General features: G+C 35.5%; 1 protein-coding gene across 4 annotated transcripts in view; it reads left to right on the forward strand.

The window, feature by feature from the left end:
- The window catches only part of KNDC1 (kinase non-catalytic C-lobe domain containing 1), a 56,332-nt gene that overhangs the window by 12,444 nt on the left and 24,163 nt on the right, over positions 1-19,725 (forward strand). For 3 of the 4 annotated variants that reach the window (XM_064144651.1, XM_064144652.1, XM_064144653.1), the window contains 4 exons: positions 7,594-7,740; positions 8,560-8,674; positions 9,020-10,041; positions 17,715-17,829. In XM_064144651.1, the coding sequence (XP_064000721.1) occupies positions 7,594-7,740; positions 8,560-8,674; positions 9,020-10,041; positions 17,715-17,829 (1,399 nt within the window). Of the gene's footprint in view, positions 1-7,593; positions 7,741-8,559; positions 8,675-9,019; positions 10,042-17,714; positions 17,830-19,725 lie in introns of those variants that run through there. The other variant, XM_064144654.1, reaches the window with a different exon arrangement.

Genomic DNA, 19,725 nt, shown 5'->3' on the forward strand with positions numbered 1-19,725 from the left:
TCTCTAAATATGAAAGCCTTCGTCTTTCTCTCAAATCAAAACAACAGAAAGTATAAAGGAAGTCTTGCCTTTGTCACTTCCCTAGTCTTTTAAAGCAGTAGCTTTGAATACTGTGAGATTATCTCTCCTGTCCTGTTCTTTCTGTAGCACTCAATGCAGGAGGAGAAAAAAAAAACTTTTTGCTTGTTCTCCTAGAGGGGATTTTGGTTTTGTTTCTTATCCAATTGGGGAAAATAAGTCTTTTGAAACACCTAGTGCTTTTTTCTCTTGAGCTCTGTTTCCCTTAATTTCATGTAGCCTCCTCTTGAGACTAATTCTATCTAACAGCAGCAAGGCTTGTCATCAGAAAATGTTATCTCCTAGTGTAGTCAAAGCCATTCTGTCATCTGAGTGTTATTCAAAGCTGTCTTTTCCTCTAGTGACAAAAATAAGTTACTTTTATTTGGTTACCTATGTCTCTGCTGTGCTATAGAAGAGGAGACAGAATCCTCCTGCTCTTGGTTCTACATCATTGGCCCAAATTGAGGTTCTATTCAGGAACTACAGTACTGAGCAAGTTGCTTTATACAAAAGAGAGGGGGGAAAAAAGGAAGGAAAAAAAACCCAAACAAACAAAAAAACCAACATCACCTTTCAGTTGCTTATATAAAGGTAGAAGCAGGATGACTGGGATGTTTTGTTTTCTTTTTTTTCTGTAGGTTTTTTTTTTTAATGTATAGAAGATCTCGAAGTTTATAACATGATCACGTTAAAAACCTATAGCTTGTGGCTTAGTTCTGAAATTTGGCTTGCAAAATTGTCATATTGGTCATTTCTAGCTGGCTTTTTGAGCATATTACTAGTATTTTCACAATTTTACCTCTAAGTCTGAAACACAACTTTTCACAGTGTTACTTCTATTTTTACCTTGAGTAGTCTGACTCTGAGGCAGAAAAATGTCCTCATAAGAAGTTACTGACTGTCATAAGAAGTTACTGACTGTACAGGTTATCTTCTCAATGAAAATACATAGCTTTTTTTTTTTCTTTAGTGAGCTATTAGGTTCTTATAAGAAAGCATTATTAAACCTAACATCCATATTTTCCTTAAGACTGAGAAAGATTATCCTTTGATGTACAAAAGCATTTTTCACATCAGCTTACTTGAGGGTTTTGTTTTTAAGGGAAAGATTGGGAGTGAATAGAGAACTTGGTTTTCTGTTGCAAAGCAGTTGGTTTCTGTGACAATCAATAAATTTGCAGGTAGTTTCCATTATGAGTAAGAAATCTATGAAAAAGAAGACAACTGGTTTTCTCCTGCCATGCTTGTACAGTGGCGTAAAACACTAGGCTCCTTAAAGACAGACAAGTGTTTTGGATCAGTTGTTTATCTTCATGCTCTTCCACAGATTTTTTTCTGATTAGAACTGATACTTTCTCAGTTGTCTTCCTTAGTCTTATTAGAATCATCTTGTCACTTGCTGGTGCTAACCATTCAAAGTCATTTGTTTGTTAACTATCACGCTGACCTTACTGGCAAAACTTAATTCTCTGTTAAACTCTCCACTTATTTCCATAATGTATTCTTTAGAATGACAAAATTGCATTTGAAATGTAACCCTGAACACTTAAAGCAAAACAAAAAGCTCCAGCAAAATTATTCCTTGTCATTACTTGATATCAAAAGATTTATCTTAATTTTATGTTTGTTTCACATGGTTGTTCAGATCACTAAAAAATCCATTATCATTGCTAGACTGGATCTGGAAACTTTATACTTCCTGGAACAATGACAATTCATTGCATGAACTGAAAATAGAGCTGTTTTGCCACATTCATAGATACCACCTTCTCTTTGCAAAGTTTAGGGTTTAGGTACTGACTGACATAGAAGTAGGTGGAAGAATGGACAATTTCCTCATCTCTAGATTAATATTTTGAAACTAGTTTGGTTTTCACTGTGTTACGTGGTTGTAAAGTTATCTTACTAGGTTGCTTGAGACTTCAGGATTATGATAAAATGATTGTCACACACATTGTTCTCCTCAGTTACAACATTTAAAAAACCACCACCATCAAGAAACTGTACAGCAGCAAATATTTTGCATATTAGAATTGTGATGTCATTGACTCATGGCATAGTAAAAGAACTGAGATGCTATCTGATTTTATTCGCCCATAGTGTTCTTAACCAGAAGCTTCAGTTTTATGGCTTCAAAATGTGGAATGAGCATCCCTGAATACAGGATTATGCAAATTAATAGTTTAGCTCAAAGAATGACAGATTTCACCTGTAGGCATATTCTTCAGGCTTAAGATTTTAAACAAATAACTTTAACTACAAATAACATATTTGACATAAAATGGAAAAAATCTTAATATTTGTAGAGCTGAGAGAAGACAGAGCTGGTCTGCTTGGCATGCTAATAACTTCTTTCTAGGTTTCTTTGTTACTATGCCTACAGGGAATAAATTGTGTTAGTTTAATTAAGTGATAAATGAATTACCTATGGCAGGTAACCTAAAAGTAAGGAGGTTAATAGCTGATAAATCATAAGGAGAATTGTGACACATGAAATTCAGTTTCTAAGGGAAGTTTTGAGAAATTACATTCTTCAAGAAGCTTTAAAGGTAAATGTGTGCAACTTCTGCTGTCTAACCTCTGAGGTCTTCAGCAGTTTTTACTGCAGTGTTCTTCCTTACTTGTCATAATTGTATATCTGTAGCCATGCAGAAGAGCAGTTGGTGTTGGGGTAATGATTTTTGTGAGCGAGTCTGAAAACGGGATGAAAGTGTAAGAAACCTGTTCTTAATTTCTGTCCTTACCCTGCAAATACATGAGCAGTTTCAATCACTTAGCCTGGTTTAAATTTGGCCAAGCTTCTGTGTACATTTGTCTTGAGGTCTCTAGGAATTATGCTGGAAATCTGTGAATTATGCCATGATGGTAGCCATGGAGTGAGGATTTGCCAGCTCTCAGAAATGAAGAAGTAGCTGTCAACAATGAGACAAACACAAGTGGACTTAAACAAGAGGAAATACTTCTTAGTTATGCAATAAGCAGTTACTTCCGCAATCTAGATGCAAAAGGTTGCATGTGGATAAAGCTTGGACAGGTTCATGGAGATCAGTTGCTGTGAACTATTATAGATAAGAAGCCCACAATTACAATATTGTGAGATTAGAGTGATATACTAGGTAGAATTCCTTGCTTGACATCACAAGAAGCCAGAAGACAGTAGAATGCAGGGACTAGACAGTGTTCAGTCATAGTATATGTTACATATGTTACATATGCTCTTTCCAAGCGCATCTAGTTCTTGCTTGGTTCATATCTCCTTATGTTGTTGTAGCATTGCTTCTTCAGGTGATTGTTATCCATGAAGCCTTGATTGTGTTTTACAATGTAAACTGATCACCTGATAGATCAAAACTTTAAGCTTTTCACTGAGTTAGGTAAATTAAAAGGGAATTTGAGAGCTAAAATACCTGCAAGCTTTGGCTGTGAGCAGAGTATTTGAGAAACTTTGACCTATAGCTGCATTTTTGTGACCACACTTATTTTTGAAGTCTTTTGGGAAAGATTTTTTTCAGACAAAGCTGAGTAGTGACTGTAGCTAGAAGGGACGAACTGCAAGTACGGCTTTGGTTTAAAGTGTTGTTTTTTCTGACATTTACTACAATTCAAGCTAGAGTACTATATTTTCATGATTAGTCTACAGTGGTTTAGCACTTTTAGCATGTTCTGCAGACTAATTGTCTATGCATCCAAAGTGCCAATAGAATAAAAAGCTAGTATTTAGTACAGTGCCTTCCAGTAATTACAGTTACGCAGAAAAATGTTTAGTCCCTTTGTCATGACAGAAAGTATTAAAAGTAATAGGCCTATTTCCCTTTCCTTTTCTTGCTGAAGAATATTACTATCTGACTTGCTTTTGCATAAAAGTACTGCATTTCAGGGTGAGTACATTGAAAAGACTTAAGTAAATATTGAATGTTTTCTCCCAGTGGTAATTTTCTCAAGCATTATCTTGAGTTTGTTTACAAAGCTGAGTTTTATAGCAACACTAAAGCTTTCATTTATGGGCCCTTTAAATGCTTTGAATTGTGAAAGGGTAGAAACATCTATATATGTGCAGCAATTTCAATAAAATAAGAAAAAACCTACAAGGTAAAATAAGGGTCATACGTGAATGTCAAAACCAAGAATTGTCTTACACTATTCCCATAGCTTATCATTCAGACAGTAAGATTTTACAGAAACTATTAATTCTATTATGGTCTGTTGAAGACCTACATTTCTGAACTCTGAAATCTCAATACAAAATGTAAATGGTCATTATTCATAATTGCAATGTGCTAAATGCTTATGCAGCCACTATTCAAAAGCTCTTTTGTCAGCATTTTCTCTGCAAGTATGAGTTCCTATGGAATCTTAGCTCTTCAACCCTGCCAAACTCTAATACAACAGAGCCTCTGTCACGTTCTGTGTAGGCTTGGACCTTTTACTTTCTCTCTTATCTTTTGATTTGCGGATTTTTAATCCAGAGTGAATCATTACTATTTTCTGGATTCTCTTCCTATAGTGTTAAATGGTCATAAAATGGCATGTCATAAGCCCTCTAACTTCTGATTGGAAGTGAAAGAAGCCTTTTTGATTTATTTCACTCACAATATAAAATTTTAACATGATAGCAGAAGCTGTCCTCTCCTTTGGTTAGCACTTCCAGTACTTAGCCCAAACATTTTAGGTAGTATCTTCACCATTTGAATTTTTATGTAGGTTTTTGGGTTTTGTTTTGTTTGTTTGGCATTTGTAAATGTGGGGCTTTTTGTTGTTGTTGTTTGGGGGTTTAGTTGGGTTGTGGTTTTCCACTTTTGAGTTTTGTTTTGCTTTTGTGTCTTTGAAGCCTTTCTGGCATTAGAAGTTATCTTGATTTGAAGCTATTTCTATGATTATGACCTTCAGCTTTTTCTCTGAAGTACTTTCAGGACCACAGATCATACTTGTGACTTTTAGAAAAATCTTTTCTTCATGTTGCCATTTTAAAGGGCATGTTATTTCTGTGATGACCTTCCCCATGATGCATACAATTATTATTTTTACCTACGATTCTTAATATATATGCTAACTTTTGGGTATGAGTAATGAAGACCAAATCTGGAAAGTGAGTTTCTAAATGTGATTTTTTTTTTTCCTTTCTTCCCATGCTTTTTCAGGCTGATACTATAGTGCAGTCTTGCCTGCTCGGTCTGCATAATTTTTGTAACAAGTTACATTTAGTCTTTAACTTGGAAATCTCTTCAGGAATTGTGGAAAGGTTGCTTTGATACAGTTTTTCTTTTTTTTTCATTTCATCTTTCCTGAAGTGCATGCTATTTATAAGGCTATTTATAGTATCCTGTAATACAACAGTTTCTATAATTTGTAAACTGTTCTCCTTATCTAGATTTAGAAAAGGTGAACTTTTTCAGCAAGTAAGGAAAAATCTTCACTGAAAAAGAAATCCTTCTCATTCTTTAAGAAAATTCCTAACGGCCAACACAGTATCATTTTCTGCTTGTCTTCCAGGAAAGGGAAGGTGGTTTGCTGCCCTTTCCTGTTTTTTAATTTCTTATAGCATAGTAAGGCCCCTTAGTTTAATTGTGAGATTGCTTTCATTGCGAGAAGTCCCTTCTAGTGAGCATTGGGTATTTTGTACTCATGAGTTTGCTTTATTTGTTGCGTTTGCTGTCTGGCTCTACTTTGACATATAAAGTGGAAATTTCGTCCTAAGCCTAAACAATGTGGTAAGGAGAAGCAAGTTTGATGCATAAACTTGGGGAACACCCCACCTAGTGGATGATCACAAATTCACACTCTCATTACTTCAGATAGGAGACTTACTGTTGTGTTGAATACCTTACATATCAGCCATGTTACTGCCCTCTCAGGAAATTTGTTAAATACTTGAATTTTCTTCCTGCCTTTTCTTGGAGGGGAAGTGACTTGAGAACTGAGAGAGGGGATAAACTTAAAATGGGGATTTACATTAAAGAAAAAGTTTGAATTTGAAAAGTTGTCAAAGTTCCCTTTAAATGTTTTAATGCATAAATTAATTGCAAGCTGTGGCAATTAAATGGCCAAATTTGCAAGATATGGTAATTAAATCTTCCAGGCTGAGCTGTTCTGGATGTCAGAGCGCAGAAGGTATCAGGAGAACAATTTTCTGTGGAGGGAGAAAATAACATTTCCATGAGACTGGATTTTCTCTTGTAAAAGAAAAGATACAGTGAACATCTTTAAAACAGGACAGCAAAGTTAAGGGCTGTCTGCTTGTATCTCAGACTGTGTGCTTTTAAAAGCAGAACAGGAAATATGAGTTGTTTATTCCACTGTGAACAGAAATTATTAATTGGAGAAACTGTTGATGAGGTAGTAAGTTGCTCTGCCCTTCCCATTCCTGTGTGCTATAATATCCACATCAACTGACACTGGGATGAGGAAAATTTGCCAGAAGCCAAATTATTTTGTTTCCTCAAAGTTAAGTTCCTGATCACTTGTTCTGCTTTCAGAGTTGGTATTTGAAATTTATTTAATGAGCTTAAATTCAAATATACTTTCTTCTGTATTATAAGAAATGCTTCATTTCATATAGCTTTCCTACTGAGAGAAGTCTAGATAAACTGTGACTTAATCTTATGCAGTGCATATATGGAATAGACAGTGCATTCTGTAAATGAAATCAGATGCTGAACAGTCACATCTTTTAGAGAGGCTTAAGTGTGCAGGTAATGTCTAACTTCAGAAGTTACGCTTGCAGAAGTATGTAAAATACCACTTTTGAACTGAACAAAAAGAGGTGGAGGCAAGACAAGAATTGAACTGAATTTCCCTGAAGTATTCTGTTTGCTGAATGCCAAGCAGGAGAAAAGAAATGTGTCAAGTTAACAATTAGGGGTAAAATGTTTTTAATTCTTTTGAAAAGATAGTGGTGTTGTATGGCAAATCTAATGCATTAGCACCAGATTTTAGAAAGTCATTGGTTCACTTCCATTTTTATTGGACCTCCTCACAAGGTTGTAGGCTTTAATAGAAGCAGAGGTGGTTTACCTGGAGTGTTTTCTTAAAAGTGTCTTCAGAGATAAGTGATGTTTTGCTGTGTTGTTTCTGCTTCCATCCTTTATGGTGGGTAGCACTAAAAATACTGCTATAAATAAAGTTATTTGTAAAACTGATGCCTTTTTTTTTTTTTCTCTGCCAAGCGGAATACCACTTCAGTTTCCTGGCATCCCTCCAACTTAAATACTACTTGTACGCACATAGGGGACAGAATTTTATATTTAACTGTAGCTGATGAAGTATTGTTGTAGTACTGACTGTTGATAAGGAAGGAAAAAGAAGATTTGAACCCACAAAATTACTTATTTTTGCTTGCAACAAACATCTTGTCCAAATCAGAGCTGAAGCCCATTTTGTTCTCCTGTTTAAATTAAACCGCATTTCCAGTAAACTGTTACCTTGTAAGCTAAAAATTGAAACAATACAATCTGTACTTGTTGTGATTGCAGAGCTTTTTTGGCAGGAGAAAGATAATTGGTAGCATTTTTAATGCTTTTTTAAAACTTGATGCAGGCACACATCTATTCTTTGGGTGCGACATTGAAAGCCGCAATAGAATATGTAGTAGAACCTGAGACAGAAGCAGAATTTGGGCAAGATCTGCATGCTTTGCTGGAGCAAATGCAAGAAGAGAATCCTGAAAATAGGCCAGATATTGAGGTAAAATAGCCCTATGTATTTTTTGTTTGTTTGTTTAAAAAAGTGACAAAAATATTTCTGCATGTGCTCAGTAATAGATTGTCTGTAGTGTGCTCAGATTTTGTAAGAAAAGGGAAGTAAGAACAGCCCCTTAGAGCTGTACGAGGTCTCATCAGTGTTATGTAAGAACACGTAGAGAGGAAACAATGTCATGCATTTGGGAAGGCAGTTCTCTTCTGCTTCCTGCCCAGCAACATGTTTTTAAATATATGAATGTCTGTAGTTAATTGTGTGGGAGACCAGTGCCAATGCCATCAAATGATGTTCACATTAGAGATGTGTAGTACTTCTGCTTCTTCTGACCTGATACTGATTGCTTTCTCTAGTAGGGAATTGTGCTTTCTGGATATTAGTATTTTGCAGTTTTTAAAAGATTCAGGATTTACATTTAATGTAATCTCAGTAATAAAAACATTACTCATCCTGCCTATGTAACTGGCTGTTTTAAAAATAACCCTCACTCTAGCTTTTTATGTTTTCTGTATGTTATTCATAAAGGATAACATTTAAGATTATTAATTTTTATCTGTTCTTAGTGTTGTAACTGTAGAGCTAGAATGTGAACTGTATTAAATAATTACATGATAGCCCATGGTAAAAATAAGAAAATAATTCAACCATGTAACAGAAACATGCAATATAATGAACAGTGCAGGAAAGACCTCTAACATAGTATCCTAAAAATTCAGATGTACTATGAGTTAACATGATTCAGTTTTGTCAAAAATCACTAATTCTTTCTTATTAAATAAATATTTAACACTGATTTTTTTTTCCTAGAGCATCTTGTCATTATGTGAAGAAAAACTGAAGATTGCTTCAAGTAATATCTGTCAAAGCTTGTCTGCTGTTGGAAGAAGGGTTCTTTCAATTGAATCATTTGGTGCTTCTCAAGGTAACCTTTACAAAGTCTAGAACTTTAGATTGCCTGATGTATCTGATGATTTTTAAACTACTGTCTTTGTGTACTTTCCTGTTACATATAGTAAAATATTTCCAGAAGTTACTGTTAAATATCTTTGGATTGGGAATGGTGAGCAGGAGATATACAGCTGTCATTGAATGTAATTAATATAGCTAATGCACTTTATTAGCCATTACTTGTGCCAAAATACTTAATTTGTCTATCATGCTGAAGGTACATAGCAGTGGCAGAAAAAGAAATGAAGATACTTCCTGGGAAAGTTTAGAAGGTTTAAGTACACATTTAATATAACAAGCATCTGTTTTTTGCATCTAGATGTCTGTGATAACATGTGGAAGGGAAGAGCGTGTCAGAAAAGTTTGGGATCTAAAATATGTTCACATGAGAAAAACAGCATAGCAGGTGACCCGTCTGCAGTGGAAGATGCAACAGCTACCTGTCATAAGGACTCTTCTGTAGTTCCTATGGTGACTGGCAGAGAAAGTAGTTTAAAGGAAGTGCGAATTGATCTGGACAATGAGAAAATTCAACATTCTCACCTTGCAACTCAAGCTAAAAAGAACAGAGAAGAGGACAGACACACAGTCTATACTGACAGTTTTGCTAGTGTTGCTTTGGATATGAAGTCATGTGTTACTGACCTGGAGAGAGATGGCATTTTTAAGAAAGGTTCTTTGAGAAAAATTAAAACCTTTCCAAAGCTACCACTTGAACCTACAGATACAAATAACTTTTTTACATCTCTAACCAGCAGTGGACCACTAGCTAGGAAAAATCACGTGCTAACACAAGAGTCATTACCTCTAGAAAATAATAATGAGGTGGCTTTTTCAAAGGAAAATCTTAATTCTTTTGCCATTAGTAGTCCACCAAAAATAGAACCAAAGAGTCACCAGGTTAATGATCTTCATTTTGAAGCTCCATGTGTATGCACGCAGGTGTCTGGCATGAATGTAGAAGAACATATGTCACTTCTTAATGGTAAAAAGATAGGTTTTACTTCATCTGATTACAGAGAAGACTGTTCTGATACTACCTCTGAAATGTCAAATACAGCTGGTATGCTAAAAGGCCCGAGTGAGTCAATTGCTGAAGCAAATAAACTAGACAATTACATGGTGTTGGAAGACTCTTCTGAAACTTCTCAAGGGTCAAATGAAAATTCTTTACCGCATTTTAACAAGATGGCTTCATTGTTAACAACAAAGCCCATTGGGAACAGATATGGATCAAACCTAATTAGGTCTCCAGAATTAAGCAACGGTGCACTGAGCGCAAACAATAATGAAGATAATCTTTGTGGAGGCAGAGGGTCAGAAATCAAAAGTAATGAGCAGGTAGTAAAAATAAAATCTTCATTATATAGTTGCTGTAGTCACTTATGTGGAGATGAAATGGCTTAAATATTGTGATTTCTCCCCCATCCCGTATAGCGTCCCCTTGCTAGTCTGCACATTCTGAGTTAATGTTGGAATCATGGGAATCCTTTTTAACTTGTTAAAAGTACTACAGTGAGATTTAAGCTACTGCAAAATCAACTTTCATTTCAGGTTTGTTGGTGTTTTCAGGCTTTTTTCTTACAAATGGAGTATGCTCACTAATGTATTAGAGCAGCATACTTAATAGTTGATTGTGCTTGTAAGAGAACATTACTGGAGCATATGCAGATTTTTAACTCTTTGTTACTGTCAATGCCTGAAGTTCACTACTTTGCAATCAGCTTCCCAGGTGCTTATGAAAATGGCAGAGTTCCTGACCTCATTGAAATCAGTGGGAGTATCTCATCTGCTTCAGAAGGTGAAAAAACTCCACTTCGGGTTTAGTTTACATGTACATTCATGTTTTTGAAAGTTGTATATATGCTATATCTGTTCTGTGTTCTTAAATTACCACCTCTGTGTTTATTTCATTATAGAACTCAAATATGTGCACAGTATGATGGATATGTTGTCTCAAACATTTCATCTTTATAAGCAGCTAGATAAGAGGGAGAGATGATAATTAATCTGCTAGAATTTGTTCATAATTGTAGCATGGTCTCTTCTCTGCTCAAATTCCATATTCTCAGGGTGGACAAGTTTGGTCTCTGACTAGATGGTTTTCTCTTGTGCTGTAGACAATTCATGTCATAGGAGAGCTGCTGGCTAAAGTGCAAGATGTTTAATTCTCCAGCCTTGCTGTGAGTCGATACAAATGAGCAGCACAGTCTTCCCACTTTTACTTTTCAGAAATGATTCTATGAAATTATGCTTAGGTGAAGATGCTAAGGTTTTTCCTTGCTTGTCCACTTGATAACTCAGCCATGTTCTCCTTGCCTAATAGCCAGTCTTCCAACCATTCCATGGAGTGGCACCTAGAGGTATTTTAAGGCTGCTTCCATTCCTCTTTTCACCTTGCCCAAACACCTCCACTGAAGGCTAGCAGTCTAGGACTGTCAAGTGTGCAAGAGGATGGTAAATATGGATAAGTACCATGTGTCAGGGCTTTTCTCTGATGGAGTTAATCTATTCTGTGCAGGTTAAGCCCTCAGTTTAGTTTTTAAATCCTGAAAATTCATTCTTCAGACTCGGGGAAAAGATCCGTTTGTTGTAGACATATCTTTTTTCCTTAATTTCCTCCCGCTTGCCCCCTCCGCTCCCCCCCCGCCAGCACTTCTTGCTCTGGACTATGCAAACTTACATATTCAGAAGAGAGTGCAAAGCAATAACCAGGTTTATAATCATTCCAAAGTCTTCTTTTTTCTTGTTTGTTATTCTGGACATATGCAACTTCTTGATTAGGTAGATGTGCTTGTATTTCTAGCAAGGATCATAGCGATTTCAGTCACTGACTATTTGTGAGAAAATGAATGTGCAGAAACCTAGATGTCTCCTAGTATTCAAGCAGCAGAAACAACTGTCATCTTATGTGCAAATGCCTTTCTTTTTTTCTGAATGGAGTCTTTATATGTTTTTTTTTAATTCTAAAATGTATACATTTAGAAAGTAACTTGCATATTTATTTGTCATGGAGAGCATGGATGGATTAAGATGTGGCCATCAGACCACAACAACTGGTTTATTGGGTGTTTTGGTTGGTGTTTCTTGGTGGTGGTGGCTGAGATTTCTTTTCATTCTGGGGAGCGGTCACTCACCTTGAGGTGGAAGTGAGCTTGCTTTAGCCTCTGTCTTAACGAGAGAGGTGTGGTGAACAAGCTGCCATCGCTTAAGAATATAAATTGAGTGTAACAATAAGAACTTTTTCCCTGAAGAGGGAAAAAAATCTGTGGAAATAAGATGTATATTCTGTCCTTACTGGAATACTGGGAGAACAGTTTAAATCTGGGCACATGAATATACTTCCAAGAAAACAATCTTCTTCAGAATTATATATTCCCAAAAATCTTGCAGAATTTAAAAGCTGCAATGAATGTCATGCTTGTATTCCTTGCAGCAGCACTTGAGATTGCCACACAGACAAATAAACCAAAATATGTTTTCAGGTTATTCTGACATTCTAAAATCCTCTTTTTCTTCAAATATTTCATCATCAATTTAAATAGTGTCCATTCAGCCTGAACAGAATTTCATTCTTCTAAATAAGTAAACTCTTAGGAGTGAAGTAGTCATTCTGAATTCACAGGGCAATCATGGTGAATAAGAAGAGATAAAAATTATTCCAATTATCCTAATAAACAGTGAAATTAAAACAGTAGGGTGGTTGTCTGTGAAACCAGAGTTTTAAAGCTCTGTTTTCAGTAGAAGAAAAGGTTTGCTAAATGCATGCTCTGTTCCTCTGTTAGTAATCAAGCCCAGCAAATGTTCAGGTTCTGCCACATTAAAATAGTATACTAAAATCCTAAGCTGGTCTTAAAATAACAAAATACACCAACTAAAACAATAGCAACAAAACCAACAAGAAAAACACAGGAAGAAAAATCCTTCTTTGATCCCTTAACTACTGTAAGGAGAAAAAAGCATTTTATATCCCCGTCTTTGAGCAACAGCTAGGTTTCTAAAATGACTGTCTGCATTCCCTGAAATGCTGAGCTTCTTGCCTTGTGTAATCTTTGTTTCCCTGAAGGAGGGTCATTTGTTCTCAGTAGTTCGGTTCATTGAACTGTATGGCAAACTTTATTAGAAGTCTTCTCAGAAAAAAAGTTGGAGGTTTTGTTAAATGTTTTCAGCTTTTTTTTCTTTTGGAAAAAAAAGATTTTATTCCTGAGGCTTCTGAAACATAGCGGTTTCTGCTTCTATCTCTTGACAACTGCAAAAATAACGCCATACTGTGCTGTTCCTTATGTGAAAAAATTGCAACTGATGTGTCTCTTTCAAGTTTGCTTTCATTTTTCTGTGCCAGAATTTTACCATATATCTAAAAATGTTTGATATTTGGTTGTTTGGTTGATTTTGGTTTTTTTAAGAAGGTAAAATTTGAATCTGAGACTTCATTCATTTACTGCAAAGAAACAAAAACGAGATTTCCATCTTCTAGGCTAAATAGAGAACACCTCAGAAGATTTACAGCGCTGCTCTTTCAGTATTTTTCTTTAACAGATAAACCTGATTGCACCAAGTAGAGCTTTTAGAATAGCATCTCTAGCATCTCTATGTATTTCTCACTCTGTAGAGAAAGTGCAATACCAGTCCCATCCGGTTGAAGATCAACCTTGTCTACTCTGGAGAACAGACAGTTTTTCTTGCCTGTCAATATTTCTCCAGTGGACAGTATTTTTCTGATACTCCAACACTGCTTCTTAATGTTGTGTGCTTTAACCGCTAGTAAGCGTTACTAAAAACACTTGCTTGCTTTTGTCTGGCTACTGCAATGTATCTTGTGAGGGTTTTCCTAGTAATTTTTAGAGTTTTGCATGCCATAAATAAATATTTTTCACTTCAAGTTTGAGTGGGGATCTTTTTATTTCACTAACCAATTTCATTCCAATCAGGTGTCTCATTTCTAATGCTTTTAAACATTTCTTTGTGATTCAAATGCGATGGGCTTTACACGGGAAGAGCTAATGGTAACCTGGTAGACACAACATGTATTTTCTGTTGGTCATTCATAACAAGTCAAGCATGAGAGAAGTGAAAAGCCATATAGCCAGAGAATGACACTTGAATGCTAGAGAAATAACACTTTAAATTAAGGAAAGTTATCAATTCCCAAACTAGTAGTTAAGAATAATGAGAATCTTGCTTGCTTTGGCTGTTTAAAACGTGCCAGCATTATGTTCATAAAATAAGCACATTGACATAATCTGAATGCTTTGCTGAAAGTTTGGGTTGCAGTTCTGGTGCCAACAATGAGATAAAAGATCTTAGCAGCACTAAGTGCAAAACATCACTTTTTTTCAACAAGTGAGATTAAAAATGCAGTCTCTTTGGCATAAATCAAAATGTCACAAGTATATAGCAATAGGCAATAATCAGTCATGGCTTTTTCATACCTTGTTAAAATTTCTGTGCTGTGAAAACCATTTTCTTATTTTGCAAGCTGAGTTATTTTGGTTATGAAAAGGTCTGGTTTGGAAAATGGAAGGAAAAAGTTTCAGGAAGAGTCACTAAATTATAGTTTTCTTTGCTCTGTGGTGCAGTTTCACTGGTGATAATAATACTAGTATTTTATATTAGTATTCAGTCCTTTAAATGAATTGGATTTCTGAGATCTTATGGAGGTTCTGCAGGTTTCTTGATCTTGCCTTGCTAAGATATGTGAACAGGTAGTTAAGAAGCAATGCGCACTAGAAGCAGTTTGACTAAAAAAAATTAATCATATTTTTCAACATCTCAGATTTTTTTATTGATCATTGATTGGGGATTTTTGAAGTTGTAGAAAACAGTAATAGCCATGTATCAGAGACTTGCATGTTAAAAGATAGAACAAAACAACCAAACCTGATGCCTAGATAAGAGTTTTACACTTGCAGGTTTAGCAAAACCTAAACAGCAAAATGTCAATGTGCATTGCATTGCCTATCTTTAAGGTTTGAGGCTTAAATAAAAATTGCCTTATAACCTTAGGATAAGAAGTGTATTCTTCTTTGACAACTATTTTAACCAGACTGCATGTTGTTTTCATCACAGATGTAAATACTTGATGAAACATGTCTCACCATGTACCTTGACTATATCAAATAACTTCTACAAGATGTTAGAAGGATAAGTTTCTCAGCAGGTCTGAACTCTGTCTTCAGATAAAGCCTTCCACAGTTCTCCCATTATGGGAAGGTGAACTTTTGGAATACTTGGTACAGTAGAATGAACCTCAGGTATTTGTTTCAGGAATAAAATTAATTTTTGGTCAGAGTGGGAGACACTTGAATTAGAGTAAGAGACAACAGGAATGCAGTTATTGATATAACAGGAGGAGAATTAGCATATGAGTACTAACTAACAATATTGACATAATCTTTCTTTAGGATAGTTGCTAGAGACACTGAGGGAATACATTGAAATAAAGTTCACCAACCTGTAGCCAGACTGCATGCATTGCATTCCTGGCTAAGGTTAATTTGGTCATCCTATAGATAGCAGTGATTCTCATTTCTGCTAAGATCAGCTTTTCCTACATATTTTTTTTCTCTGAAACAGAATTTGTTTCAGGTGCCTTTTCATCCTCTATTTTGTGATCTGTTACTTTCTTTTTGCTCATTACAACCTTTTTGTTGCTGTTCTTGGGGTTTATTCTTACTTTCCTCCTGTGCTTAAATTTCTTTCTGTCATTTCTTCTTCTAAAGAGTCCAGGCTCTTTCCAAATAAGATGAGAAATGCCTTTTAGCTTTCTGCTATACATCAAACTTCAGTCTCCAGTTTATTGAGAAATTCTTCCCTTTTCTAGTCATTCATAACCTTCTACAGAAGTGAGAGACTATTTGTACAGACAATAAAGGAAGTTCATCTTTCTGTGCTGCAGCTTTTAATGCCTCTAGGGACATAAGCTTTCAAGAGAAGGGAATTCTCTTACAGAGAAACATGTGGCAGTAGTGTCTACTTATTTCAAAATATCCCAAAACCTTCTTAATATTCTGGTCAGTCTGTGGAATTTCTCCTTTGATTTCTCTCCATGTGTATTCAGTGTGCAGAGTGGATTTGAAGAATTGTCTGCTTCTTTCATTGTAAATTGTCTGTGAGCAAAGGTGTTTGGAGCGCCTAACAACCAGGATAGGGCAGCATAGCACTGATCAGGGATAGTAATCACTTAACAGTATGCAGCTGTGTCTTGAAAGTTCTCTAGCCTAATTAATTCTTTTGACTATTTGTCTTTTTTCTTCCTGCTGTGTAATTGTGTTTTTAGCAGACAGTTCAAGGGTTTACTTTGCTAGATGTAACAAAGGAACACATTGACAGAATAATTTTGCACATCAGGATGCTGCTGTTGATAACAACATTTGAGAATGAGGCCTGTCTTCAAATCTATCTGTGCTGGAGTTACTGATTTTTGCAGAGTGCCACAGTAGTGGATAGGAGAATAAAAGCAGCCAATTCATTTTTGTGTGTGTCACAGATAGGCAGAACATAACATTTTAATTCAAAAGATGTGTTTGGTGGTACATGTCATTATCTGGTTCACCTTCAAGGAATATTTAAACAGTATGAGCCCAAAGTATTATGGTCCTTGAGAAGGTCTTCTGGTAAAAATTGAATTATCAACAACATATCAGCTACAGAAATTAATGTGGTTCTTATCCTTCTCCCCATCTACAGCAGGGAGGTTATTTCTGGATCTTGATGCAAGTTAATGCAGTAGTCTGTTTAATGACAGCATTTATGATAAAATCCAAATAGTGCCTCACCAAAGAGTGTTTCATGCCAGCATCATGAAAAGTTGACTGCAGTAAATTACAGTGCTGGGACTATTTTGTCAAGTGTAATTATGTGCTACTGTTGGGTGTTTTAGACTTTTACAAACATTGATTGGGATACTAAAGTGTCCATAAAAACAGAGCAGTTCTGAGGCTTTATTTTTTGGTTGTCTCCTCTGCTCCATCTCTTTGTTGGCTTTCTTTTTTGTTTTGGGGTTTTTTTTTGGGGAGGTAGGGTTGTTTGTTTTTTTTTCAGAGTTGATCTTGAATTGCTTCTGGTAGTTATTTTTTTCCAATATGGCCTTAAGTTGACACTTAGAGATCATTTACCTTATTAGGGCTGCATATGCAACATAAAATACCCTGTGCTGGTTTTTAAACTGGTTAAATGGGTCTGCTCTGACACAGAGGTTTCTGCCTATAGTGAGTTTTTTACTCTTACTCTGGTAGGTGAGTGTCCATCTAATGTAAAGAGCCACTAGTAGTGATAAGCTCTCTTAATGGAGTTTGCTCGGCAAGTAATATTGATGTCAAGTTCTTATATTCATCAAAAAAATGTTAAGCCTGGATTCTTTGAAAAACAGCAGGTTTTTCATGGAGCAGTATTTTTATCACATTAAGGTATTATGCCAGGTATTGAAAGTGCAATTGATAGCCAGAAAACCAAGTGCTGTTACTACAAATCGAGCACCCAGTGCTTCAAAACAGAAAAGAGTACTTGGACTTCAAATAAATCTGTCATTGGTTCTGTCTACATTGTTAACATCTTTCATGGAAGAGAAGAAATGTTGGTGAAATCTTCTAAGGTAAGTCTTGCAGTGCAAGTGTCAATCAGGATTTGAATGTGGGAGTATTTTTGTTGGTGATTGTTTGGATTTTTACATTTTTAAAGTCTGAATAATGACCCTGTAACTGTGTCATCTTTGACACAGTCCTTCCTTGATATTGTGAGCAAGAGCTTCCAAACAGCTCACTTCTGAAACATTTGCTGGAATCTCTCTTGATTTCCACTTTTGTTGTGCAGCTGTGAAACTACAGGTTCATCTGTTGAAAGTGGCTAACTGTGCAATACTTTTTAGTAAGTACTGTTAGTTAAATACTGGCAAGTGCAAGAAATGCCTTTTCTTAATGCTTCAGTATATTAAGGCTTCCTTTTTCATTGTGTCAGTAAACATTTTTGAGTTGTGATAACTTTTAATAACTTTCTGCATCCGCACTCTTTTCCAGTGGATCTCTCTAAAAATCCTGTTGTCCTGGTATGGTAAACCCCTGAAAGACTATGAACTCTGGGCATTATGTCACGAGTGTTTATGTACTCTGCAGACTTGCATAGATTATCCAGGTATAGTCAATAAAATAATCTTACAGTCTCAAATAGTCTTATCTTAAAATATTTGTGTTCACTGTATTAATGTGGATTTTTTTAGTCTTTTGGTGCAAAATAACTTGACTTTTTGTACAGGAAAAATAATTGGCAGTGTTTCTAACTTCACTCTCAAACTGTGACTCAGATTTTTTTTCTTAGTTGGGAAATTTCTTCTATATATAGAAAATGTATGCTTTTTTTTCTTTGTTCTGAGTGTTGATGGCATTTGCAGGGGAAAAACAGCTTTATAATGTCAAGCAGTGAAGGAAAGACTGTGTTCAGATGTTTTGAGGATGGAGATATTCCTGTGACTTTTAAGAAAAGCAACTGAGGCTTGTGTCTTGAAAGCAGGAGAAAAGTGTTACATATGTGTAAATGTAAAACTTCTTGTCTTGCATGGTTTTGTGGCATGTATTCCTGATACTTTTTACAATACAGTATTTTGTCGGTTTAAAGCCACCAGGATCTTGTCATGACATTACTCCTTCTACATTTCCTGTGCTTCAGTTTACAGAAGAATTATTAGAAGTCAACTTCTGAAAGGAACAGGAAACTGTTCTTTGACAGAGTTGGAATATTTGTGTCATTTGAGAAGATAAAAATTTCCATAGGTATTCTAAATGTTGGTTTAAACTTGTATTAATAATAAGTATAAGCTGTTGTGTTGCTGTTATGAAAAACTGAGCAGAGGTTCCCACCATTAGTACCCTGCCTTTTTTTACTTGGTTTTAAAAAAGTCTGAGTGTGAGGATTTGGGCAGAGATGAGTATGAAGTCTGTAACTAAGAATTGGATATTAAGGTACAGAAAACTTACTAAATCTCTTCAGTTTTCATCTTGAGCTATTCTACTTTTTTAATGGTATAAAACCATTAAAAAGAAATGTTACCCTTAAAGCAAAGTTTTCAACATGCCTTGCAACAGAAGGATTATTTCAGCCTCATAGTGTAGTTCCTAATATTTGTAAAGGTTTCAAATACCGGCATGTAATGGCTCAGGTTGTAATTTAATATGCCTAGCCAGCCTCTGTTGGTCATACATGCACCCAGAATGCATTAAGTATTCAAAATACTGAAGACTGCTTTGTGATCTGAACCTTAAGTAGCCTGTAAAAGTTAACATAATGATACAAGCCACTGAATGGAAGACACTGTACTTAAAATTCCATATCCGACAAATAAAGATGCCTTGAAGTTAAATGTTAGTTTCAGATTTAGAATGTTTCTGCCAGAGGATTCTCTGCTCATTCTGAGAGTAATTGTACATTGTACGATGACTTAAAATAGTGTTGCTACTTCAGTGCTCACACACATACAAAGTTATCATAGTACTCCTTTTGAATAATATTAACTTATTAAAGGTGAAACTGATAAGCTATAAAGTGTTTGTTAAAGTACCCTTTGTCTTAATGGTAGAGTAAGATTGGTAGCTGTTGAGTTATAGTTAAATATCTGAAACAAGCTGGATTGCTTAAACTAACATGGATTGTTTATTATTTAGCCTTTTTCTCCAAATTCTTCTTTTATTACACTTTTTTTATTTCATTATCCCAAACAAGAATTACCTGAGTGAGAAATCATACCCTAGAATTAGTCTACTTATATTGTTTTTTTCATTCAATCATGCAGCAAGAGTTATTTGTACCTTCCATTGAGACTTTACTTATTTTCTCTCCTCTTATCAGAGGATGTTGCTTACATGTTGCCTTTAGAGAACTCAGGTGAGAATTCTCTGTTGTTCTGAAATCATTGAAATCCTGTTTGTTGTTGCAGATTCAGGGCTGGAGGTGTTAATCCCAGAGAGGCAGAGAGTGAACAGAAAGTGTTCTCAGGGGAGCTGTCTGCAGAAATACCTAGAAAAGTTTCCTGTTCAG

Source organism: Pogoniulus pusillus, chromosome 6, assembly GCF_015220805.1.
Source record: "Pogoniulus pusillus isolate bPogPus1 chromosome 6, bPogPus1.pri, whole genome shotgun sequence".
In the NCBI taxonomy this organism is placed as follows: Eukaryota; Metazoa; Chordata; class Aves; order Piciformes; family Lybiidae; genus Pogoniulus; species Pogoniulus pusillus.